Source organism: Oryctolagus cuniculus, chromosome 1 (genome assembly GCF_051225735.1).
Source record: "Oryctolagus cuniculus isolate XC-2025 breed Fujian yellow rabbit chromosome 1, ASM5122573v1, whole genome shotgun sequence".
NCBI lineage: Eukaryota > Metazoa > Chordata > Mammalia > Lagomorpha > Leporidae > Oryctolagus > Oryctolagus cuniculus.
This window is the reverse complement of record NC_142867.1, coordinates 67,946,660-67,973,182: the sequence shown is the minus strand read 5'-3', so window position 1 is coordinate 67,973,182 and position 26,523 is coordinate 67,946,660. Positions and strand designations below refer to the sequence as shown.

At 47.1% G+C, this 26,523-nt stretch overlaps 1 protein-coding gene across 3 annotated transcripts in view; it reads right to left on the bottom strand.

Moving 5' to 3' along the window:
• Positions 1 to 10,709: 10,709 nt before the first annotated feature.
• ACER3 (alkaline ceramidase 3) overlaps positions 10,710 to 26,523 on the bottom strand; it is a 162,737-nt gene continuing 146,923 nt past the window's right edge. Inside the window, exons 10-11 of one of the 3 annotated variants that reach the window (XM_008263685.5) lie at positions 14,226 to 14,271; positions 10,710 to 13,723 (exon numbers count right to left, since the gene is read on the bottom strand). In XM_008263685.5, the coding sequence (XP_008261907.1) occupies positions 13,670 to 13,723; positions 14,226 to 14,271 (100 nt within the window). In that variant the 3' untranslated portion in view covers positions 10,710 to 13,669. The remainder of the gene's footprint in view (positions 13,724 to 14,225; positions 14,272 to 26,523) is intronic. The other 2 variants (XM_089331400.1, XR_016232982.1) reach the window with 2 other exon arrangements.

Genomic DNA, 26,523 nt, shown 5'->3' with positions numbered 1-26,523 from the left:
CGAGCTTCCTGCCTGCCTACCATTCGGGATTAAACTCAGGTATTTTTTCTTGAGTGCTGCACCCACAGCTGCTGTGTGCTCTCCAGTCAGGCAGAGACATCTTTGGGGAGATGACTGAGGTGGCATTGCATGGTCAGCCTGCCCTGCTGGGCTGCGAGCAAGCGAGGACAGGGGCTCTATTCTGTTTTTTTTTTTTTTTCTTTTTTAAGATTTATTTATTTATTTGAAAGACAGAGATACAGAGAGAAGGAGAGAGAGAAAGATCTCATCCATCCACTGGTTCACTCTCAAGTGACCACAATTGCTGGGGCTGGGCCAGGCAGATGCCAGGAGCTTCATCTGGGTCTCCGACATGGGTGCAGGGGCCCAAGCACTTGGGTCATCCTCCACTGCTTTCTCAGGCGCATTAGCAGGGAGCTAGATTGGAAGTGGAGCAGCCGGGACTCGCACCAGTGCCCAAATGGGGTGCCAGGGCTGCAGGCAGAGGTCTAACCCCTTACACCACAGCACCAGAGGCCCTCTCCTGGTCACATAACATATGCTTATGAGTCTTTGTTGGCTAAACTGCATGCAAAATGCCCACAGGGCAGTGCTTTCTAAACACGTGAGTGACATCTGAGCACATGAATTTAGCAGATGGTCAATGGCTTCGTGCCTTATCCCCGTGTGGGACTAGGACGCTCCCATGAGCCAGTCAGTCCTGGTCCGTAAAGAACCAGTCGTCTCTCAGGAGAGGGAGCCAGATGTGACGCTATTGTACAATGACGTGATGGGTACAAAGCAGAGAGGCGGTCGGAGCAGGGAACTGTGTGAACCCCGGGGGAGGCTTCATGCTGGAACTGCATGGGAGGGGTGGGCATTTGGTGCCGCAGTTAAAATGCTGTTTGGGGGGGGCGGGGGCGGCACTGTGGCGTAGTGGGTAAAGCCACCACCTGCAGTGCTGGCATCCCATATGGTTGCTGGTTCATGTCCTGGCTGCTCCTCTTCCCACCCAGCTCTCTGCTATGGCCTTGGAAAGCAATAGAAGACGGCTCAAGTGCTTGGGCCCCTGCACCCACGTGGGAGACCCAGAGGAAGCTCCTGGCTTCAGATCGGCACAGCTCCAGCCATTGTGGCCAATTGAGGAGTGAACCAGTGGATGGAAGACCTCTTTCTCTCTCTGCCTCTCCTTCTTTCTCTGTGTAACTCTTTCAAATAAATCTTTAAAAAAAAAAGAAAAAAAAAAGATGCTGTTTGGGACGGCTGCATCTCGTACTAGTGTGCCTGGATTGGAGTCCCAGTTCCTCCACCTCAAATCTAGCATCCTGGGAGGCATCAGTTGATGGCTCAAGTACTTGAGTCCCTGCCACCCATGTGGGAGACCCAGATGGAGTTCCCAGCTCCTGGCTTTCACCTGGCTCGGCTCGGCTCAGCTTGACTCGGCTTGGTGTCAACCCAGCAGGTGGAAGATCTGTCTGTTCCTGTCTCTTTCTGCTTTGCAAATAATAATAAATTTAAAAATTAAAATTACTATTAATGAAAGAATCCCATTTTATCAGGTGGCTATTGCTGGGACTCATCCCATAACTCAGTGGCCTAAAATTTCTCAGGATTTTGTAGATTGACTGGGAGGGACTCGTGCTGCACCTGCCTGGGAGGGCTCCCTGGCCATATTCTGCCAGTAGAAAGCTGGGCCTGGGCTCTGCCTGATGACCAGGCCTTCCTCCTCCCACCTGCTCTCCTCCTGGCTGCCCCGCAGCAGGGTGCTCTCAGGGCCCCAAGGTGGCCAGGGCAGCGGCTTCAAGACCTCTTGAGGTGTGGGATCCAGACGTGCTCTTCTTCACTCGCACCACATCTTGTTGGTTAATGCCTTTCAAGAGCACCCCAGATGCAAGGGCTGGGAAGCAGTTCCAACAGTCTGTGCCCATTTTTTTTTTTTTTTTGATAGGCTGAGTCAGACAGTGAGAGAGAGAGAGAGACAGAGAGAAAGGTCTTCCTTCCACTGGTTCACTCCCCAAATGGCCACTACGGCCGGCGAGCTGCAGCTGAGCACACCGTGCTGATCCGAAGCCAGGAGCCAGATGCTTCCTCCTGGTCTCCCATGGGGTGCAGGGCCCAAGCACTTGGGCCATCCTCCACTGCACTCCCTGGCCACAGCAGAGAGCTGGCCTGGAAGAGGGGCAACTGGGACAGAATCCGGCGCCCCGACCGGGACTAGAACCCGGTGTGCCGGCGCCACAAGGCAGAGGATTAGCCTAGTGAGCCGCAGCACCGGCCTCTGTGCCCATTCTTACCCTGTCTCAAGGGTTTGCAGGTGACAGGAAGTTTCCCAGCAGGCAAGGGGACATGTAATGAGGGTTAGTGCTCTGGGAATAAACAGATGTGTCTGGGAAGCTTCCAAGGGTGGGTGTGGTTGGAGGGGTAACGATTGGGAGTGAAGGTGCAAAGAGAGGTTGGGGTACCCTGGCAGGTGGTCCTCGAATGCCGTGCCTGAAGTTTTAACTTGATCCTTTGGAAGTTTTCCCAGGCCCTAATTTCAGGGGTCCATTATAGCAGTCCACATGCTGGTACGTGTGGCCGAGAGGACAGGGCTGCAGGCAGGGAGCCCAGGGGGAGGGGTGCAGTGGAGAGCGGGCCCAGGCCTGGCTGGATGCTCTGTGATCTCACTTCTCAGGCCCCATCCTTACTTAGAGGGGCCTTGCAGGGTGTGTGGAAGGGACTAGAACGGAGGAAAGTGGTGAGGCAGGAGGACTGGGGCACACGGAGGCCTCCCACGGGGCTGGGAAGCCCGAGGACTTCCTGCTGCTTCCTGGGAGGGGCTGGGAACCAGTGAGGCTGGGAGAGCAGCCGGGGAGGGACTTGAGCACACTCCTGCCCCGACCGGGGCCACTCCTGGCCGAGAGCGAGCGCCTGGCACGGCAGACACCTGCGAGGTTGATGGAGCGACTGATTTTAGGAACTCATTTTCTGCAAGCCCCTCACCCCCCTCACCTTTTTTTCGTTAGCACAAATGTCTTTTGGGGAAGAACTAAAGTGGGGAGAAAGTGAAGCTATCAGAGCAAAATGAACAGACTTCAGCAGTCAGCTGGGTCTTTCCAGGGAGTACCGAGTGCCAGGCCCAGGGTCAGGGAGACGGGGGTCCCGGGGTGTGGAAGCGGGCCTTCAGAAAGGTGGGTGCTGTTCAGAGGTGGAATCGCAGCCCTCCCTTTTACGATGGGTGGTGCCTCTCCTGCCACACCTTCATCTGGACAAAGGAAGGTTATTTAGGGCAAAGGCTCCAAGACAGAGGCCGGGCCCTGATGGCCCTCCCTGAGGGGAGGGGAGGGGAGTCGGACAGTCCCTTGTTCTTGGTGGTGCTGACCAGTGAGAGACGGATCAGGAAGAGAGGCTGACTCTGCCTCATCTCTGTCCAGAAATTTGGAGGTGCCCCTGGGAGGCCCAGGCCAGGCACTCTTGCAGAGCGAAGGAACCCGTTGAAACTACATTCATACTACCTCATGGTGCTAACCCCAAGGAAGTGCTGCGTTTTCTTTTCTTTTCTTTTTTTTCTTTTTTTTTTTTTTTTTTTTTTGACAGAGTGGACAGTGAGAGAGAGAGACAGAGAGAAAGGTCTTCCTTTGCCGTTGGTTCACCCTCCAATGCCCGCCGCGGCCGGCGCACTGCAGCCCGCACACCGCGCTGATCCGATGGCAGGAGCCAGGTACTTCTCCTGGTCTCCATGGGGTGCAGGGCCCAAGCACTTGGGCCATCCTCCACTGCACTCCCTGGCCACAGCAGAGAGCTGGCCTGGAAGAGGGGCAACCAGGACAGAACCCGGTGCCCCAACCGGGACTAGAACCTGGTGTGCCGGCGCCGCAGGCGGAGGATTAGCCTAGTGAGCTGTGGCGCCGGCCTTGTGCTGCGTTTTACAGACATGAGTCCAACATGTAAAGTCAAGTGACTGGGCCACAACCAGATTCTCAGCGGAGGACCAGGATCCTCAGCCAGGTCTTCAGACACCCAGCAAGGCGACGTGGTTATCTAACAGGAAGTAGGACCCATGCCAGTGGGCTCCTATTCAGCCTGCTGTCTCAGCAGTGTGGCGCTGGGGTTGCTGCGCTCCAGCCACCAGGCCGCCTGGAGAGCTGTGCTGATGGCCACTGCTGTCCCAGCCCGGCTTCAGGCATCCGTAGACCTGGGAAGCTCGCGGTCAGGTGCTCACTCAGGCTCCCTTCCCCGTCCCTGGGACTCCCTTTGGTTTGAGGTGACCTTGTCCTTCAGCAGTCCTCTACCAAACCCTTAGTCTGGCTTCTAGGATCCAGGCTGCAAACCTCAGATTCCACTCCCAGCCCTTCTATTGCGTAATCCACAGTTCCTACACGGATCCCTTCGGTCTGATCTGATAAGCCCCAGACCCACGCTGACTGTCCTGCAGAGCTCTCCTAGGCTGCTCAGGCTCAGTGGGGCCGTACTTACTTCACGGTAACGCCCAGTCTCCTTCCCACCTAACCGATAGATAGATTTGGGTTCCTAGCCACCATTCTAATGGGGGCTGCCGGTCCCCACGCCTCGTGTTCCTCCTACGTCCCCCTTTATCTACTCTCCACCCTTTCAAGAGTTTCACTTTTTAGGCTTTCAAAGCCCTGTGCGACTCAACTCCCGCCCATCTCTCCACACACCCACCTGACGTTCGCTCTGCTGTAATCCTCCCCAAATCCTTCAATTATTGGCAAATGTTCAGCTTCAGAGAAGGCTTCCCCCTCTGGTCCCTAGCGACACTGCTCAAGCTCTCTCTACCCTTCTCCCGTAGCACTCTCCCCAGATGTAACTGGCACTGTTATGGGTCAGACGCTAGGTACCAGGAGGGCAGATGTCTTGTTTTCCACTGTGTTCCTAGCACCCAACACGGATATGGCATTCCAGTCTGCGGAAGTGGTGGCAGGGCTCCCGAAATGAATCCCTTTTCTCCTTTTTTTCTTCTTTCTCCACCTTTACCTGTGGGAACCAAGCCCTACTTCGGGGTAGGTGACCCTACCGAGTGAGACAATTCCTGTGTTCTCTTTAACCAGGTGTAGATGCTGCTGCCCAAGTGTCTCGGGGGGGGGGGGGCACACCCCTGCTGAAATTAGAGCCGTGTCTGCACCAAAATAGGCCAGGGATGGGCACACCCAGCCCCAAAGGAGTGTGGCAGCGGAGACAGCAGCGGGCTACTGGACCTTAGTGGGTACCTGAGGTGTTTTTTGGAATTTGTAAACTTTCACGAGCAAGTCTGAAGGTTTACACCACAGTTCTGTTCCCCATCTTAGTCCACCAGACGGAATTCCTGTTCCCAATCCTTAAGTTGATGTAAAATCTTGCCTACATGCCTGTTGGTTTGTAGAATTGCTGGTACCCTCTAAATAAAAGTAGGAGCACAAGGCTATCCAGAGATGTGCTCTTAGAATGGACGCTTCCATGTCCGGTCTCCTCATTTGAAAAGCCCCACAGCCAGGCAGACACATTCTAGGTAGATGACACTCCAGTCCAGAGCTGGACCGGGAAAAAAGAAGAGCCCGGCAGTTCATCCTTACTAGAGACCGCAATAGAGAGAAGCCCAGTGTAAACTCAATTTGCTAGATCAAATGATGGATGCCTATATTGGAGGGTTTGTGTAGCAGGGTGGTTTAGAAAGGTGCATACTATGCAGAAGTGGGATTAAAATACTCCTAGCTTCTTTCCCGTCATCTCCTTCATAAAGCAAGCTGAAACTGCACTGCCGATTCACTTGTGTGTGCTGGCAGCAAAGGTTCCTGGTTCACCTCTTTCCTGCCTGCATCCACCTGTTGATCTAGGCAAATCTGCCTCTCCCTGACACACAAAGGAGGAATTAATTGAAGAATCAACCATATGGTCAGCAATGACCGCACAGCCCCATTCCAGGAAGCTTAGATAGGAGAGCTAATATTTGAAAAGTCTGGGTTGGTGAACTAGATCAGTTGTGGGAAATTCTGTTTTACATCTTGTAGATGGCACTTTGGTCATTGTCAAACACAGAAACTATGGACACATGTGGCTTATGCAGTATGAATTCTCTGTTCCCATTCTGTCCCCCTTCATAGAATGAAGCTGGAAGGTTCATGTTTATTCCAGACTTTCTAAAGTTGAGGATACAGCAAAAATGTCCCACTGAAAAGTTACTCCTTTTAGCCCTGTCACTCACTCAGGCATGGGGCAGAAAGGCGCCACAGCACCGTGTCAGGAATGTGATGACAAAGAGGCCCAGTACGATTTCTCAATGACCTTCCTTTGTACAGAGTGCTGGAGGCTTACGCTGTCTCCTTGAGCAAACTGGAGCAAGGTGTGTTCCCTGAAACGCAGCCCGACCCAGTGCTTACCTTGGCAGGCTGAGCTCCAGCTGGATTTCACCTGCTTGCCTCCCTCCTCAACTGTGCCTATGCAGAGTGTGCCAGTGTGTGCCCGTGTGGTTCTGCGCTTGTACAACCCTGCACATATTTCAAATGTAAACCAAGGGTTAAACATTACCAGAAATCTTTTTTAAAACACTCTGATTTAACACTTACACCTAAAACAGGTTATGAATGCTCAAATACAGCCTAGATTTTGGCAGCTTAGATAAAAATACATTATCCTGCTATATTCTAGAAAAATGACTGTGGTATTGGTAAATTAAATGGAAACTGTGAATAAGCAGATGAGAGGTTCCCTAGAAATGGTGAGTTCCTTGTAGAGAGACTTGGCACAATTCATATTTTTAAATAAGGACTAGAATAAACATGCAGCAAATATGAGACTAGGAAATGTAATATTAGCTGAAATGGGTTATCTGATGGTCACACATTTCACTCAGAAATATTAAAAGCATAGAAATGCTTCATAGGAAACAATGCCTGTCACTCCCCCTCTTCGCGGAGGAACGACACTAAACCCTGCCTAGGCTTCATATCCGAGTCACGGCACCATTATGTCGCTCCCCCTCTTCATGGAGGAACGACACTAAACCCTGCCTAGGCTTCACATCCGAGTCACGGCACCATTATGTCGCTCCCCGTCTTCGTGGAGGAACGACACAGGACCCTGCGCTGTTCTTTTGTCTGCTCGGCCCTCCCCGGGTTTGCTGCTGGTTCTTCCCGGGTTGGCTACCGACCCTTCCACCTCCGTGGAAGGGCGGTTCCCCCTGCCACTTTCCCCACTTCCGCGGGGGAGCGGCACACCGCCGGCCGGCTCTCTCGGGGGCTGCACAGGTGTTCCTTCAGATAGATGTTCCTGGTACATGTTGTCTCTCTCCTCCTTTATAGTCCTCTTCCACCAATCCCAACTCTGCTACCCACACGCCGAGTACGCTGCCCTCCTCCAATCAGGAGCAGGTCCTACAGTTTATTGGTTGAACTGGAGGCAGCTGTGTAGAAGCTTACTCCTCTCCCAGCGCCATATTGTGGGAGAGCAGATGCATAGAATAAGTCTTAATTCCAGTAACAGTCTAGTCCGAGTTGCTCCCAGTTGCTCCCCACAAATGCCCAATCAGTATATTGAACAAAATTTGATAAGTCTTTATTGTTTTTTTTTTTTTAATTGATTTGAAAGGCAGAGTGACAGAGAGGGAGAGACAGAGAGAGGGGGTTTTTCCATCTTCTGATTCACTTCCCAAATGGCTACAATAGCCAGTTCTGGGCCAGGGTGAAGCCAAGAGCCAGGAACTTCATTCTGGTCTCCTATGTGAGTGGTAGGAGCCCAAAAAGTCCCATCTTCCACTGCTTCCTCAAGCGCATTAGCAGAGAGCTGATCAGAAGCAGAGCAGCAAGGATTCGAACTGCTGCATCACAAGTACGGGATATTGGCATCGTAAGTAGCGCTTAACCCACTGTGCCGCAATGCTGGACCCAACAGTCTCTATTTCTTAAAATAGATGCACTTATTCATTTGTAAAGAGAGCCAAAAAGAAATCAGAAAGGGCTTTGAATTTTTCCTTTTAGAAAATTAAAAAAAAAAAAAGTGTACATGACCACAATAGCTTATTAGGTCCTTGACAATTACCACATGGCACATTTTACATGGGAAGAAACGGTCAAAAGATCCGAATTTTCTGGAAGTTAACTCAAAAGCTGAATACAACTAGCATTTCTGGATTTTATGGTATAGAATGGAATGGAATTTCCTTTATAATGAAAACAAGATCATGAGCTTTGCTTATAATAAATTTCCTCAAAGGTTTAGGCTCCTTACAGTAGGTTGTTGCCAATCCAGTAAAACAGATGTTGAACAACATTAATGTAAATCTTAAACACAAACCCTATGATTTCATTCACCAAAGAGCTGAGACATGGATTTTCAGTCTGACAAACACCCTCGAGAGTGCAGAGAAGTGCAGCTGGGCAGTGCACTGATGGTCTGGGGCAGGGGAGGCAAACTCCTAGGGCCACAGAGTGAACGTTTTAGGCTTTGCAGGCCTCAGAGGGTTTCTGCCACACGTTCTTTCTGTCTTGCTGTTGGTAGAAACCATGCCTTTATAACGTAAGAACCACTCCTCTCTCGTAGACTACACAGCTGCAGAATGGATCTGGCTCATCGACCCCCAGCCTAGAGCCCTCGGATATTCTGTTTTTATCATTTTCTTTTAGGCACAGATGGTCTCAAAAGGAGTATTTTCAGGGACTCATATTTACATGCTGAAAGTGCACTCTGCTGCATTCTTAGAGGTAATTCTGCAAAACTTCATTTAAAAGGGATGCCTGGCAGATCTGTCATTGCTAGGAAGGTTTCAGAAGCTTTATGACATTTTTTGAATTAAAAAAAATTCTTAATTTACTTTCTTGAGAGGTAGAAAGAGAGCTCCCATTCACTGGTTCACTTCCCAAAAGCTCCCAAAGGGTTGGCGGCTGAAGACCAGAACCAGGGTCTCAATCCCGGTCTCCCCATGTGGGAAGCAGGAACCCAATCACTTGAGCTGTGACTGCTGCCTCCTAGGGTCTGCATTAGCAGGAAGATGGAATCAGGAGTCAGAACTGGGAATCAAACCCAGGCACTCTCATGTGGGATTTGGGCATTGTAACCTGTGGCCAAATGTCCACCTCCATTTTGTGCATATTTAAGTAACTGAAGACTAAATACTGTTCAAGTACCACATTTTGCTCTTTAAAGCCATGCAGTAAGTCTTGTTAGTAAGGGTTGACAAGGTGAGCAGAGTGTGGGATGACCTGTGGTTGGTGCTGTAATACTGACAGCTACTCAGATAAACAGAATGGGGAACTTCAGGTCATGTGCAGGACTGTAACTGAATTTCTTAATTTGGGTTTTCTAGTATGAAACATTCTTGTGGTCCATCTTTTCTACACTAGCCACTATCCAAAACAGGTAGTAATTTGCTGGGTTTACTGAGAAATGAAAACCTTAAGAGGAAGTCTTAGATATTTGAAGTATACTAAATTGGGGGGGGGGTATAGTTGGTAATGCTTAGCTTTTACTCCAAATGGCTAAATGTGTGTCAACAACAGTAGAAATTCTGAAGATAACAACACTGCTTGAATCCTTTAGTGATTTCTCTTCTCTTAGCTGCTGTGATTGCCCAGCACAGAAAGGCCTATGCCTTGGTAAGATTCGTTATCTCTTATAATTTATGTCACTGTCAAGGTTTCAAAGTCTGTAGCCCAAAGTCAGAATTTTGTTTATGGTTTGAATTTCAAATGACTCTTTATCTGAGTATGGTGTGACCTATGGTGCTATAGTATTGATAGCTGCTCAGATAAACAGAATGGGGAACTTTTAGGTCATTTGCAGACTGTAACTGAATTTCTTAATTTGGGTTTGAATTTCCCTTAATTATTGTTTGAATTTCAAATGAAATTCAATTGTGACTCTTTATCTGAGCATAGGAAAGCTGATCTGGCTGGCAATTTTGAGGAAATTAATTCACTGGCATGCCCACACAGACCCAGCAATGCTGGAGACCACCCCATCCCACCCCTGCAACTACAGCTAGACGTTAGGAAAAAGGTGTCTCCTGGTTCTTAACAGAAGTGCAACAGTTGAAAAAACAGCATTGGAACTTTTCAGTTAGATGGATCAAGGCGACACGGCTTCTTTTTTTCTTCTCCTCCATGAAAAGGTTATAATTACTTAAAAAAACTTTACTTCTTTGAGAGGCAGAGAGGGTGAGAGAAAACACAAGCATTCCCATCCACTGGTTTATCCCCCAAATGCCTGAAATGGGCAGGAGCCAAAGCCGGCAGCAGGCAACCCAATGCAGGTCTCGCATGTGGTGGCAGGAACACATCAAGACAGATACTTGGGCCGGCATCGCGGCTCACTAGGCTAATCCTCCGCCTAGCGGCGCCGGCACACCGGGTTCTAGTCCCGGTCGGGGCGCCGGATTCTGTCCCGGTTGCCCCTCTTCCAGGCCAGCCCTCTGCTGTGGCCAGGGAGTGCAGTGGAGGATGGCCCAGGTGCTTGGGCCCTGCACCCCATGGGAGACCAGGAAAAGCACCTGGATCCTGGCTCCTGCCATCGGATCAGCGCGGTGCGCCGGCCGCAGCGCACCGGCCGCGGCGGCCATTGGAGGGTGAACCAACGGCAAAGGAAGACCTTTGTCTCTCTCTCTCACTGTCCACTCTGCCTGTCAAAAAAAAAAAAAGAAAAAGAAAAAAGACAGATACTTGAGCCCTCACTGCTGTCTCCCGGAGTCTGCCCTAGCAGGAAGCCGGAGTCAGAAGCAGAACTGCTTATTGGATCCAGGCACTCTGATGAGGGACACAGGCACCTTAACTGCTAGGTCAAATGCCTGCCCAGCTTTTAACCACATTTTAATCCTTATTTCCAAATGGTTAGAGCACAGTAAACAAAATGTAAGTGTAGACATCAAACAACCAGACATCATGATCCAACAATATTATAGCATTGATATGGTGGCGAATTTAACACAGAGGTAGATCTGCAGATAGCCACAGTTGCACATTCCAGTAATGACTGGTTCTTTCGGAAACATCAGTTTTACATAAATGCTCATCCAGTAGCATGTCATAAACCACAAGGCCAAAAGAATTTCCTTAACTTGCTTAATTGTCAAGTTTAGCCACAAATAATTGTCTTCAAGGATGAAGTATGGAATTCATAAAACTCGTAAGCACTCTTTATCATACACTTTCAGGGACACTGGCTTTACAACAGAAGGTAATTATGAGAGGCATTTAAAGATGTTCATGCACCATATGCATGAAGTCACTGGCTTCCTAATTTTCTTTGACTGACACCCCTCTCCTTATTATAAGAAAGATCCTCTTGGCCGGCGCCGTGGCTCAATAGGCTAATCCTCCACCTTGCGGCGCCGGCACACCGGGTTCTAGTCCCAGTCGGGGCGCCGGATTCTGTCCCGGTTGCCCCTCTTCCAGGCCAGCTCTCTGCTATGGCCAGGGAGTGCAGTGGAGGATGGCCCAGGTGCTTGGGCCCTGCACCCCATGGGAGACCAGGAAAAGCACCTGGATCCTGGCTCCTGCCATCGGATCAGCGCGGTGCGCCGGCTGCAGCGGCGGCCATTGGAGGGTGAACCAACGGCAAAGGAAGACCTTTCTCTCTCTGTCTCTCTCTCACTGTCCACTCTGCCTGTCAAAAATAAAAAAATAAATAAAAAATAAAAATAAAAAAAAAATAAAAAAAAAGAAAGATCCTCTTTGTATATAGATTTACTGCCCTGGAATGTTGCAGTATGATTAAACCATAATATTTGATCTACTTCTGTTATTTGGGTCCTCATTTGCAGATTATTCACAAGCAAATCATTATCACAAGAATGAAAGAGATTACTTCAGGTCTGGGGATGTTTTTTAAAAGCACCACGGTAGGGAGGGGCGGCTAGAAAGGCTAATCAGATGACCACCACCACCTTTCACCTAGTTTTTCTAAAAAAAAAAAAAAAAAGAAAGAAAGAAAAGAAAAAAGTAAATTGCTTCAGTTTCCCAGAGTGAAATGGCAGCACAAGATGGATATTCAAATGTGTGAGCAGGGTACTTCTACGCCCTCGTAAAGTGGATGTTCTCTAGCAGAGTTCGTGTTGGAGGCTCACGGAGGAGCACTTTCCACTTCGGTACGTGCTCAGTGGGGAACTGGATTTTTGTATACTCTAGTTAACAGGAAGTTTTCCAAGAAAACAGAGGGAAGGGAGAGGGGACAAATCCAACCTTGTAAAGTCCTAGAATCCTAGAAGGAGAAAAGATAAGGCCACTGATATAAAGGTGGCTAGCAACATCCCCTCGGTCAGCAGTGGCAGAGACAGACGGCCAATCCGGAGCGCTTGCTGAGGCTGCCGCACAGAGCCGCCGTGTGAGACCCAGCTGCTTGGGGAATAAAGAGGCCGGCTTTGTCTCTGCTGCTGCGCAGCACCTCTAACAAGCCTGATGCTGAGCTTGCAAGCTCAGTAGTCTATCGGAACCAGCATCTGTGAGGAACTGGCCGCACCCTTAAGTCTTCCAGGCGTGCAGCTGCCTTTCCAAAAAGGTGCTGGGAAGCTGTATTCAAGTTACTAAGGGTGATGGCGGCTGAATCCCTCACTCAACAAACTGCCCTGCTGGCCTCCGTCTGAATCTGACTTTAATACTGCAGAATTTCAGTCACGAAGGAGTGCCTCTGTTTCTACCTGTAGATGCTCTATGAAGGATTATATCTGGCTGAAAAGTACAAAAAGATAATGGGATGAAACCAATGAATTCATTCAAGTGTGCACTAGCTAGTGGCCCTGGTAGCTGCAGATGAAATACAGCCAGAAGTCAGTCGTGAGGCACAAGAAAGAAAAGTCTTTTGACCTGGGCATTGGAACTGTTTAGTTTGATGTCCTCTTAAGCACAACCCATGGCCTCTCTGAGATGGGAAAACACTGCATGATGTTAAAAGTCAGTTTTCTGATATTTTCAAGCAAGTTATGCTATTAGGATGGAATAGCAACAGTTCACACCACCAGTCATGTTTGCTGAGTCATAAAAACATAAATAACCTAAAGATCTACAAAGATCAACAGGAACAGAGCAATCACCTTTACCTGACAGGGCTGTAGCATTCTGCAGGTGCTGTGGGCCCTCAGAAAGATCACGGGATGGCCCATTCGCTCGGGCTGGGAAGTGACAAGCATGGAACCCGGTGGTAAGCTCGAGCTTGTCTGCAACACTGAGACACAGTGAAGAGCCACCCAGAACCCAGCAGCTAGCGAGCTTCCTTTTTTTTTTTTTTTTCCTTTCTACCATTGGAAAACCATCCATGAGGTTAATATGACAACAGTATAAATCAAGGCTGACACAGCTAAATGCTGGCTCAAGCTGACCATCTGCATATGGGGTTTTTCCAGTCCTTAGCTCACTGTTTTCATTATTAATCAAATATTAAGAAAGTTATAATTCACATGTAACCCTTGTCAAAAGCGAAAATGGTTAATTTCCTATGTCCAGCACAAACTGTTAATCTGTTAAGAAAAGCTCAGTTATCCCAGCATTCAAGTATGTACATACACATCATAACTGTTTCTTCATAAACAACTTAGGATGAGATAAAGCCATGAGCTAAACACCCAACAGGCCCCATTCTGCATGCACTGTGTGGCTGGTAGCATTAGTTTGACGGGCCCTCCTTTATTGTGATGGTCATGATATATTTGAACATGTAGATCTCTAAGGATTTTCTTATTCCTTTTGCGAGGCCTATGGTAGATATATTCTTTTTTCCTTGGTGGAATAATTCGTCAGTGGTTCCTGAGAGGCTCAAACATGATCACTGGCCAGATTCCGAAGAGAAACTGTTTGGAAACAAGTTAGGGCAAAATGAGAGAAGATAAAATTGTGGCATGCTATCCTTAGAAAGAACGAGAACGAGTGGGGCTAACACAACAGTGCTTGGTAGGTTTGCTAGTGACTGTCCTGGCCTTTGAGGCCTGTACTCCTTCCAGGCTTGCACCCTATCTCAGATGCTACTTTCATTTAACTTACTTAAATGTATTAAACATCTACTTTGTCAAGCATGGAGCTGGGCATTTAAATCCTCCATAATCCTTGAACCAACTCTAATGTAGCTGTTAACAGCTCCCTCTCATTGTTGAAGTAACTAAGGCTTCAAGAAAAGAGGCGTGTCCAAGATCGCCAGTAGTAAGTGGGAGACTGAGATGCAATGCTTTCTGGTTCCGAGGCCCGTGCTCACTCCACTACCTCTCCAGTCCTCCTTTCTTCTCCCATCCCCATTCCATGCTCCCAAAGTCCCCCCCAACACACATACACAATCACACATATCTCTTGGGGACTCACCTTCACTTTTGGCCTGTATCTCAGGTAAAGTGTTCTTGTATATAAACTAAAAGAAAAGGGAGAGAGGGAAAGCTCATCAGATTAATTTTTAATCCATAAAAACTGGCTTACTGACAAATTTAACCATAATGCCTTCATAAATACAAAGAAAAAACGACATTGGTTTTTTGTTGTTGTTGTTGTTCATTCAGCAACCTTTTTTGAGCAGCTACTCTGTGTAGAACACTTGGAAGGCATTTGGGAACACAGAAATGATCAACTCCCAGACTGCCTGTAGGACGTCTGTAGCTTGGCAGTGAGCATTCCACTGGAGCTTGCTCTGATTAGTGATCCATCTAGTTTTGGGGTACAAGGATTAAGGTAGAGCATTCTCAGCAACTTTGGAAACGTGTATGTCAGCTCTACAAGGATTAAAGCCAGCAGGTCTAAGGTTGGTGTTGTGGTGTGTGGATTAAATGCAAGCATATCGGCTAACAAGGAAGGTAACAAACTTTCATAGCATCCTTTGAAGTGAGTTGCCTCTGGAAATTAGATGAGTCTAAAATAAATGCAAAGTATCAGATATAATTATTTTTAAGTTTATTTTTATTTATTTAAGAGGGAGATGGAAAGGGGGAGGGTGAGAGAGAGAAAAAGAGAGAGAGGGAGGAGAGAGAGAGAATGAGAACTGTTCCCATCTGCTGATTCACTTCCCAAATGCCCACAATGGCAGAGACTGGTCCAGGCTGAAGCTGGGAGACAAAAGCCAGGATCTCAGTCCAGGTGTCCCCAATTGAGTGGCAGGAACCCAAATCACTTGGGTCATCACTGATATTTCCCGGGGTCTGCATCAGCAGAAAGCTGCAGTCAGGAGCTGAACTGAACCCAGGCACTCCAAGTGGGATGCAGGTATCCTTACTAGTATCTTGACATTTAGGCCAACACCTGCCCCCAAATATTATATTATTTAGAATTGTCAGGGCGGGTGTCATGGTGTAGCTGGTTAAGCCTCCACTTAGGGACACCTGCATCCCATATCAGAGTGCCAGTTCAAGTCCCAGTTCCTCAGCTTCTTCATTTAAAAAAAAAAAGATTTATTTTACTTATTTGAAAGAGTTACAGAGAGAGGTAGAGACAGAGAGAGAGAGGTCTTCCATCAGCTGGTTCACTCTCCAAATGGCCACAATGGCCGAAGCTGTACCAATCTGATGCCAGGAGCCGGGAGCTTCTTCCAGATCTCCCACGCAGGTGCAGGGGCCCAAGGACTTGGGCTATCTTCTATTACTTTCCCAGGCCATAGCAGAGAGCTGGATCGGAAGAGGAGTAGCTGGAACTTGAACTGGTGCCCATATGGGATGCCGGCACTTCAGGCCAGGGCTTTAACCCACTGTGCCACAGAGCTGGCCCCTCCCCAGCTTGTGATCCAGCTTTCTCCTAATGCAATCTGGGAGACAGCAAATGATGGCTTGAGTATGTGGTTTCCTGGCACCCACATGGAGGACCTAAATGGAGTTGCAGGATTGTGGTTTTGGCCTGGCCTAGCCCTAGTTTTTGTGAACATCTGGGGAGGCAGTAGATAGAAATTTTCTTTCTCTGTCAGTCACCTTTCAAGAAGATGGGAAAGAAAAGAAGAGGAGAGGAGAGGAGAGGAGAGGAGAGGAGAGGAGAGGAGAGGAGAGGAGAGGAGAGGAGAGGAGAGGAGAGGAGAGGGAAAGGGAGGGAAGGGGAGGGGAGGGGAGAGGAGGGGATGGGAGAGGAGGGGAGGGGAGGGGAGAGGAGGGGAGAGGAGGGGAGAGGAGAGGAGAGAGAGGGGAGAGAGGGGAGAGGAGAGGAGAGGAGGGGAGGGGAGAGGAGAGGAGAGAGAGGGGAGAGGAGAAGAGGGGAGAGGAGAGAGGGGAGAGGAGGGGATGGGAGGGGAGAGGAGAGGAGAGAGAGGGGAGAGGAGGGGAGGGGAGGGGAGAGGAGAGGAGGGAAGAGGAGAGAGAGGGGAGAGGAGGGGAGGGGAGAGGAGAGGAGGGGAGGGGAGAGGAGAGGAGAGGAGAGGAAAGGAGAGGAGAGGGGAGAGGAGAGGAGGGGAGAGGAGAGGAGAGGGAAAGGGAGGGGAGGGGAGGGGAGAGGAGGGGACGGGAGGGGAGAGGAGAGGAGAGAGAGGGGAGGGGAGAGGAGGGGAGGGTAGAGGAGAGGGGAGGGGAGGGGAGAGGAGAGGAGAGAGAGGGGAGAGGAGGGGAGGGGAGGGGAGAGGAGAGAAAGGGGAGGGGAGAGGAGGGGAGAGGAGAGGAGAGGAGAGAGAGGGGAGAGTAGAGGAGGGGAGAGGAGGGGAGGGGAGAGGAGAGGAGGGGAGAGGAGAGGGGAGGGGAGAGGAGAGGAGGGGAGGGGAGAGGAGGGGAGGGGAGGGGAGAGGAGGGGAGGGGAGGTGAGGGGAGAGGAGAGGAGGGGAGAGGAGGGGAGAGGAGATAGAGGGGAGAGGAGGGGAGGGGAGGGGAGAGGAGAGGGGAGGGGAGAGGAGAGGAGGGGAGGGGAGAGGAGGGGAGGGGAGGGGAGGGGAGAGGAGAGGAGGGGAGGGGAGGGGAGGGGAGGGGAGAGGAGGGAGAGGAGGGAGGGGAGGTGAGGGGAGAGGAGGGGAGGGGAGGGGAGGGGAGAGGAGGGAGAGGAGGGGAGGGGAGGTGAGGGGAGAGGAGAGGAGGGGAGAGGAGGGGAGAGGAGAGAGAGGGGAGAGGAGGGGAGGGGAGGGGAGAGGAGAGGAGAGGAGAGGGGAGAGAAGGGGAGGGGAGAGGAGAGGAGAGGAGGGGAGGGGAGGGGAGGGGAGAGGAGAGAGGAGAAGAGAGAGAGAGGAGAAGAGAGAGAGAGAGAGAGAGAAGAAGAGAGAGAGGAGAAGAAAGAGAGAAAGAGAGAGAAGAAAAGAGAGAGAGAGAAGAAAAGAGAGAGAAAGAGAGAAGAAAAGAGAGAGAGAAGAAAGAGAAGAAAAGAGAAAGAGAAGAAAAGAGAGAGAGAAAGAGAGAGAAGAAAAGAGAGAAGAAAAGAGAGAGAGAAGAAAAGAGAGAGAGAAGAAAAGAGAGAGAGAAGAAAAGAGAGAGGGAAGAAAAGAGAGAGAGAAGAAAGAGAGAGAGAGAAAGAGAGAGAGAAAGAAAGGAAGAGAGAAAGAAAGAGAGAAAGAGAAAAAGAGAGGAAGGAAGGAAGGGAGAAAGGGAGAAAGGGAGGGAGGCAGGGAGGGAGAAAGAAGAAAGAAAGAAACGAAATTGCTTACAACATTATTCTAACAGTGTGTTTCAGATGCTAATCTCTAAAATAAAGTTGCTACCTTTTTCTTTCTTTCTTTTTTTTTTTTTTTTTTTTTTTGACAGGCAGAGTGGACAGTGAGAGAGAGACAGAGAGAGAAAGGTCTTCCCTTGCCATTGTTTCACCCTCCAATGGCCGCCGCTGCAGCCGGCGCACCGCGCTGATCCGATGGCAGGAGCCAGGATCCAGGTGCTTTTCCTGGTCTCCCATGGGGTGCAGGGCCCAAGCACCTGGGCCATCCTCCACTGCACTCCCTGGCCATAGCAGAGAGCTGGCCTGGAAGAGGGGCAACTGGGACAGAATCCGGCGCCCCGACCGGGAACCCGGTGTGCCGGCGCCGCAAGGTGGAGGATTAGCCTATTGAGCCACGGCGCCGGCCCTTTTCTTTCTCTTTAGGAAAGAATCTGAACTGGGGTCAGAGAAGCCCTGGACTGAATCCTTGCCATTACCCCAGGACTTCCAACTGTTTAAGTACCTATAACATCTCTTGGCTCTTCTCTACTGCTTTCTTGGCTTCTCTTGGCTCCTCTCATCTGCTCTCCTCTCGTCTCTCTTCTCTGTCTTCTCTCCTCACTAGCTCTTCTCCTAGGTCTCTCTCTTATATTCTCTTTCTCTTATCCTTCTTCATCCCTCCCCTCCAGTCTGCTGGGTTTTCCCCAATAAACCCTTTCGCTTACTACGGTGTTTGGTGTGCTTTGTGATGGCTAACATTGGTGCATTGGCCGGGAAAACCTTACATTGGTGATCCAGTGTCCCCCAGTGACTTGGCTCTCCCTTTGGGGACCTCTGAGCTGCTCTGGGGTCCTGGATTTCTGCCAGTCACAAAACACACCCCTGGAACTCATTCCACACCACTGAACACTCCACGATCTCCATCCATACATCAGCCTTCCAAATTCTGAGGTAAGACACGGAACAGGAAATTCTCACAGTGAATCTCTGAGTTGTGGTCCACTGTTGTCTGCGGCTTTTCTACTCTCTCGTAAAAGTCGTAGTAACCACAACTCCTACTTAAGGCTTTTAGTCTCTATGGACACAGAGTCCGGGCAACAGTCGGTGTGAGTGACGACTCAACCTCTGTTCCCCTTTTACAGGCTAAACCATGGGCTCCATTGGGCACTTGGGTGACGACCCCGCCTTCTGCTCCCATATCCTTTTGCTAGTCAGACTGCTGGGATTCAAGGACGCTTGCAATCCATGGATCTGACTCTACAGGTCACAATGGGAATTTTTCTCTAACTGCGTTCCATCCAGTTCTTTCCCTCTCAAATTGGCTCTAGTCCTCGAACACAATGTCTCATCTGTAATTGAGCATGGATCGTGTATGACCTTAAGGTCAATCAAAATTGGCCCCTAAATGGCGGTGCGTTTGGCCCTGAGGGATCGGCCCGAAGTCGAAGTGGTTTGACTGATATCATTCAAGATCTTTATCACTTCTGTGAGCATTTGGGAAAGTGGAAGGAGATCCCATATGCTCAAGCTTTTCTATCTTCAATCTAAACCTTCTATGTGTACTGCTCTCTGGTCGAGGTCCTATTGGCCTCCAGAGTTTCTACTAGAGGTCAAGTGCCTAAGCCAAAACCTCTGCCTTCCATGTATGCAGCCCCAACTTTTCACTATCTCAGCTCACTATACCTCCCCCTCCAACCCAGGAATTAGGACTTTGTCTTAGAACCAGGCCTGGTCCAAAGTCTGCTCTCTGTCTTATCAGTTTGGGAATGATTGTCTCCATGCTTTTACTCCTCCAGCCCTTGTCCTCCAACTAGTCTTTTGTCCCTCTCTTGTTCCAGTTTTACCATAAGAATAGCAAGGGAGTGATAATCCCATCCATTTGGGCTCCCTGCTTATTGAGAAACAAAATAGGTATCTGTCGCTCCCCCTCTTCGTGGAGGAACGACACTAAACCCTGCCTAGGCTTCACATCCGAGTCACGGCACCATTATGTCGCTCCCCGTCTTCGTGGAGGAACGACACAGGACCCTGCGCTGTTCTTTTGTCTGCTCGGCCCTCCCCGGGTTTGCTGCTGGTTCTTCCCGGGTTGGCTGCCGTCCCTCCCACCTCCGTGGAAGGGCGGTTCCCCCTGGCCACTTTCCCCACTTCCGCGGGGGAGCGGCACACCGCCGGCTGGCTCTCTCGGGGGCTGCACAGGTGTTCCTTCAAATAGATGTTCCTGGTGCATGTTGTCTCTCTCCTCCTTTATAGTCCTCTTCCACCAATCCCAACTCTGCTACCCACACGCCAAGTATGCTGCTGCTCCTCAGGAGCAGGTCCTACAGTTTATTGGTTGAACTGGAGGCAGCTGTGTAGAAGCTGCTTCTCCCTTCTCAGCGCCATATTGTGGGAGAGCAGATGCATAGAATAAGTCTTAATTCCAGTAACTTAGTCTAGTCCGGGTTGCTCCCCACAGGTATCCAACCCTTCTGATGGCTCTTTTGTTTTATCATGAGCAAGCCAGACAGGAAAATCAGGTTTCCTGCATTGACCTGGCCCACTGTAACTAATTTCTCTTTGAATCTAGGAAGATCACTACCTTTGAAAATATTGCTTTGTCACATACTAGAAAATATCTTTGGGAAAATGGCAGGGCAAAGTCACTACTTATCAATAGTCATATTGAACGTTAATGGACTCAACTCTACAATTAAAAGGCACAGACTGGCTGAATGGATTAAGGAACAAAATCCATCTATTTGCTGCCTACAAGAAACACATCTTTCCAACAAAGATGCATGCAGACTGAAAGTGAAAGGTTGGAAAAAGATATTCCATGCCAACAGAAATGAAAAAAAAGCCACATTAACATCAGACAAAATAAACTTTAACACAAAAACTGCTAAGAGAGACAAAGAGGGACACTATATAATGATTAAGGGTTCAATTCAACAGGAAGATGTAACTATTATAAATGTATATGCACCTAATTACAGGGCACCGGTCTATTTAAAAGGTATGTTAAGGGACTTAAAGGGAGACTTAGATTCCAATACAATAGTACTGGGGGACTTCAATACTCCACTCTCAGAAATAGACAGATCATCCGGACAGAAGATCAACAAGGAAACAGCAGATTTAATCGACACTATTGCCCAAATGGATCTAACAGATATCTACAGAACTTTCATTCCTACATTTAAAGATTTTACATTCTTCTTAGCAGTGCATGGAACCTTCTCTAGGACTGACCACATACTAGGCCATAAAGCAAGTCTCAGCAAATTTAAAAGAATTAGAATCATACCATGCACCTTCTCAGACCACAGTGGAATGAAGGTGGAAATAAGAAACTCAGTAATCCCTAGAGAGTATGCAAACACATGGAGACTGAACAACATACTCCTGAATGAACACTGGGTCATAGAAGAAATCAAAAGAGAAATCAAAAACTTTCTGGAAGTAAATGAGGATAACAACACAACATATCAAAACTTGTGGGATACGGCAAAAACAGTGTTGAGAGGAAAGTTTATAGCAATAGGTGCCTAAAACAAGAAACTGGAAAGGCACCAAATAAATGAGCTTTCAAAACATCTCAAGGATCTAGAAAAACTGCAGCAAACCAGACCCAAATATAGTAGAAGAGAAATAATTAAAATCAGAGAAGAAATCAACAGGATTGAATCCAAAAAAAAAAAAAATTACAAAAAATCACCAAAGCAAAGAGCTGGTTTTTTGAAAAAATAAACAAAATTGACACCCCATTGGTGCAACTAACTAAAAAAAGAAAAGACCCAAATCAATAAAATCAGAGATGAAAAAGGAAATGTAACAACAGACACCACAGAAATAAAAAGAATCATCAGATGTCACTCCCCCATTCGTGGAGGAACGACACTAGACCCTGCGCTGTTCCTTTTGCCCGGCTCTTCCTGGGTTAGCTGCCATTCGTTCCCTCACTTGTGGAAGAACGACGCCGTCCCGGGTTAGCTGCCGGCCCCTCCACCTCCGTGGAGGAGCGGCACCCCCCGCCACTTTCCCCGCTTCTGCAGAGGAGCGGCACACCGCCGGCCGGCTCTCTCAGGGGCTGTTCAGATGTTTCTCAGATGTTCCTGGTGCATGTTGTCTCTCTCCTCCTTTATAGTCCTCTTCCACCAATCCATGCTCTGCTACCCACACGCCGAGCACGCTGCTCTCCTCCAATCAGGAGCAAGATCAGCTCCTGCAGCTTATCAAACTGATGAGGCAGTTATGTAGAGGTTGTTTGCTCCCTCAGCGCCATATTGTGGGAGAGCAGATGCATAGAATAAGTCTTAATTCCAGTAACTTAGTCTAGTCTCAGTTGCTCTCCACAATCAGAAATTACTACAAAGAGTTGTATGCCAGCAAACAGGGAAATCTATCAGAAATGGATAGATTCCTGGACACATGCAATCTACCTAAATTGAACCATGAAGACATAGAAAACCTAAATAGACCCATAACTGAGAAAGAAATTGAAACAGTAATAAAGGCCCTCCCAACAAAGAAAAGTCCAGGACCAGATGGACTCACTGCTGAATTCTACCAGACATTTAAAGAAGAACTAACTCCAATTCTCCTCGAACTATTCAGAACAATCGAAAAAGATGGAATCCTCCCAAATTCTATGAAGCCAGCATCACCTTAATCCTAAGCCAGAGAAAGATGCAGCATTGAAAGAAAATTACAGACCAATATCCGTGATGAACATAGACGCAAAAATCCTCAATTAAATTCTCGCCAATAGAATACAACAACACATCAGAAAAATCATCCACCCAGACCAAGTGGAATTTATCCCTGGAATGCAGGGATGGTTCAATGTTCACAAATCAATCAAGTGATACACCACATTAACAAACTGCAGAAGAAAAACCATATGATTATCTCAATAGATGCAGAGAAAGCATTCGATAAAATTCAACACCCTTTCATGATGAAAACTCTAAACAAACTGGGTATGGAAGGAACATTCCTCAATACAATCAAAGTGATTTATGAAAAACCCACAGCCAGCATCCTATTGAATGGGGAAAAGTTGGAAGCATTTCCAATGAGATCTGGTACCAGACAGGGATGCCCACTCGAACTGCTAAGATCAATCCCATTCACAATCAAATACCTTGGAATAAACTTAACCAAGGACGTTAAAGATTTCTACGATGAGAATTACAAAACTTTAAAGAAAGAAATAGAAGAGGATACCAAAAAATGGAAAAATCTTCCATGCTCATGGATTGGAAGAATCAACATCATCAAAATGTCCATTCTCCTAAAAGCAATTTATAGATTCAATGCAATACCAATCAAGATACCAAAGACATTCTTCTCTGATCTGGAAAAAATGATGCTGAAATTCATATGGAGACGCAGGAGACCTCAAATAGCTAAAGCAATTTTGTACAACAAAAACAAAGCTGGGGGCCGGCGCTGCGGCTCACTAGGCTAATCCTCCGCCTAGCGGCGCTGGCACACCGGGTTCTAGTCCCGGTCGGGGCGCCGGATTCTGTCCCGGTTGCCCCTCTTCCAGGCCAGCTCTCTGCTATGGCCAGGGAGTGCAGTGGAGGATGGCCCAGGTGCTTGGGCCCTGCACCCCATGGGAGACCAGGAAAAGCACCTGGCTCCTGGCTCCTGCCATCAGATCAGCGTGGTGCGCCAGCCGCGGTGGCCATTGGAGGGTGAACCAATGGCAAAGGAAGACCTTTCTCTCTGTCTCTCTCTCACTGTCCACTCTGCCTGTTAAAAAAAAAAAAACAAAGCTGGAGGCATCATATTACCAGATTTCAGGACATACTACAGGGCAGTTGTAATCAAAACAGCATGGTACTGGTACAGAAACAGATGGATAGACCAATGGAACAGAATAGAAACACCAGAAATCAACCCAAACATCTACAGCCAACTTATATTTGATCAAGGAACTAAAACTAATTCCTGGAGCAAGAACAGTCTATTCAATAAATGGTACTGGAAAAACTGGATTTCCACATGCAGAAGCATGAAGCAAGACCCCTACCTTACACCTTACACAAAAATCTACTCAACATGGATTAAAGACCTAAATCTATGACCCGACACCATCAAATTATTAGAGAGCATTGGAGAAACCCTGCAATATATTGGCACCGGCAAAGACTTCCTGGAAAAGACCCTGGAGGTGCAGACAGTCAAAGCCAAAATTAACTATTGGGATTGCATCAAATTGAGAAGTTTCTGTACTGCAAAAGAAACAGTCAGGAGAGGGAAGAGGCAACCGACAGAATGGGAAAATATATTTGCAAACTATACAACAGATAAAGGGTTGATAACCAGAATCTACAAAGAAATCAAGAAACTCCAGAACATCAAAACAACCCACTTAAGAGATGGGCCAAGGACCTCAATAGACATTTTTCAAAAGAGGAAATCCAAATGGCCAACAGACACATGAAAAAATGTTCAAGATCACTAGCAATCAGGGAAATGCAAATCAAAACCACAATGAGGTTTCACCTCACCCCAGTGAGAATGGCTCACATTCAGAAATCTACCAACAACAGATGCTGGCAAGGATGTGGGGAAAAAGGGACACTAACCCACTGTTGGTGGGAATGCAAACTGGTCAAGCCACTATGGAAGTCAGTCTGGAGATTCCTCAGAAACCTGAATATAACTCTACCATACAACCCAGCCATCCCACTCCTTGGAATTTACCCAAAGGAAATTAAATTGGCAAACAAATAAGCTATCTGCACATTGATGTTTATTGCAGCTCAATTCACAATAGCTAAGACCTGGAATCAACCTAAATGCCTATCAACAGTAGACTGGATAAAGAAGCTATAGGACATGTACTCTATAGAATACTATACAGCAGTAAAAAAAAATGAAATCCAGTCATTTGCAACAAAATGGAAGAATCTGGAAAACATTATGCTGAGTGAAATAAGCCAGTCCCAAAGGGACAAATATCATATGTTCTCCCTGATTGGTGACAACTAACTGATCACCAAAAAGGAAACCTGTTAAAGTGAAATGAACACTATGAGAAACGGTGACTTGATCAGCCTTTGCCCTGTTGATGAACAACTTAATACATTATCCCTCTTAGTATTTTTTGTTTGTTCTACTTAATACTATTGGTTGAATTCTGTAATTAATACACAGTTATCCATAAGTGTTGAAACTTAACTGAAAAGTGATCGCTGTTAAATATAAGAGTGAGAATAAGAGAGGGAAGAGATGTACAATTTGGGACATGCTCAAGCTGACTTGCACCAAATGGTAGAGTTAGAAACATACCAGGGGATTCCAATTCAATCCCATCAAGGTGGCATGTACCAATGCCATCTCACTAGTTCCAGTGATCAATTTCAGTTCACAATTGATCATAATGATAGGACTACGAACCAAAGGGATCACATAAACAAGACTAGTGTCTGCAAATACTAACCAATAGAATAAAAAAGGGAGAGAATGATCCAACATGGGAAGCGAGATACACAGCAGACTCATAGAATGGCGGATGTCCTAAACAGCACTCTGCCCTCAGAATCAGCCCTTAAGGCATGTGGATCCGGCTGAAAAGCCCATGAGAGTATTACAGGCATGGAAAGCCAAGACACTCTGTCAAAAAAAAAAAATGACCTAAATGAAAGATCTCTATGAATGAGATCCCAGTGGAAAGAACAGGTCATCAAAGAAGGAGGTTCCTTTCTCTGAAGGGAGGAGAGAACTTCCACTTTGACTATGACCTTGTCAGAATAAGATCAGAGTCGGTGAACTCAAAAGGCTTCCATAGCCTTGTCAACTCATGACTAGAGCCTAGGGAGATTACTGACGCCATAAACAAGAGTGTCAAATTGTTAAGTCAACAACAGGAGTCACTGTGCACTTACTCCTCATGTAGGATCTCTGCCCTTAATGTGCTGTACATTGTGATTTAATGCTATAACTAGTACTCAGACAGTATTTTTCACTTTGCATTTCTATGTGGGTGCAAACTGTTGAAATCTTTACTTAATGTATACTAAACTGATCTCCTGTATATAAAGAGAATTGAAAATGAATCTTGATGTGAATGGAAGGGGAGAGGGAGCGGGAAAGGGGAGGGTTGCGGGTGGGAGGGAAGTTATGGGGGGGAAAGCCATTGTAATCCATAAGCTGTACTTTGGAAATTTATATTCATTAAATAAAAGTTAAAAAAAAGAAACTAAAAAACTGGAAAAAAAAAAGAAAATATTGCTTTGTAACTTGCTGAACTTATTTTTGCAATTTATTTTAACAGGCTTCCAGGCAATCAGTACTCAATGAAACAGCAATGGGTAATTAGTACTTGTTTTAGATTAATGCAATTTTAATTTTAATTAAATTCAGATAGAGATATATCAGCATCTTAAGTCATCAGGTGTAACTGCTAATTTAAATTGGGTAAAGGCAAATGAAATAAATGTGTCTAAATGTAACTTTTGTATACTCAGCATGTTATATTCTATAAAAACTATTTGAGTTAGTTTATAAACTGTTTATGAAAATAGTTCAACATTGCTTAAAGTTAACTCAGGCTGAAATTTGATATGTTACCTTATTTAAAAAATGTTATCAATTTGGAGATTTTTAACAGGTTATTTCAAAATGTAAATCAAGGACATTGGCAGATGCAAAACATCACAAGTTTACTAATCTATTCCTCTTTGACATAAAATCAGAATCTGATCCTCTGTTAAAGCAATATGTTAAAGTAATCTATTATGTTTTCTTGATGTCTCTGTTAAATTCTAATTGTTTGAAAACAGATGATTTTTTATTAAGAGCTATGGGTTATTTAAACATGTGCTTATTTTCAAACATTTGAATAATCACCTTGTAACAATGATCAAATTTGGTTCATATTATGTCATGATGTTAAGGAATCTTATTTCAACCAGATGGTTTGGATTTTGAGCCTTCTTGGCATTCCTGACAGGCATTCAAAAAATCAAAAATCAAAGTTTCAAAGAATTTAGACTCTGAAATTTCCAGTAAATTTTGAACTTCGGTTTTTCCAGTTTGGGCCAACTGAAAAAATCAAAGGACATATATCTTTCTCATCTTGTAGAGATGCCAACTA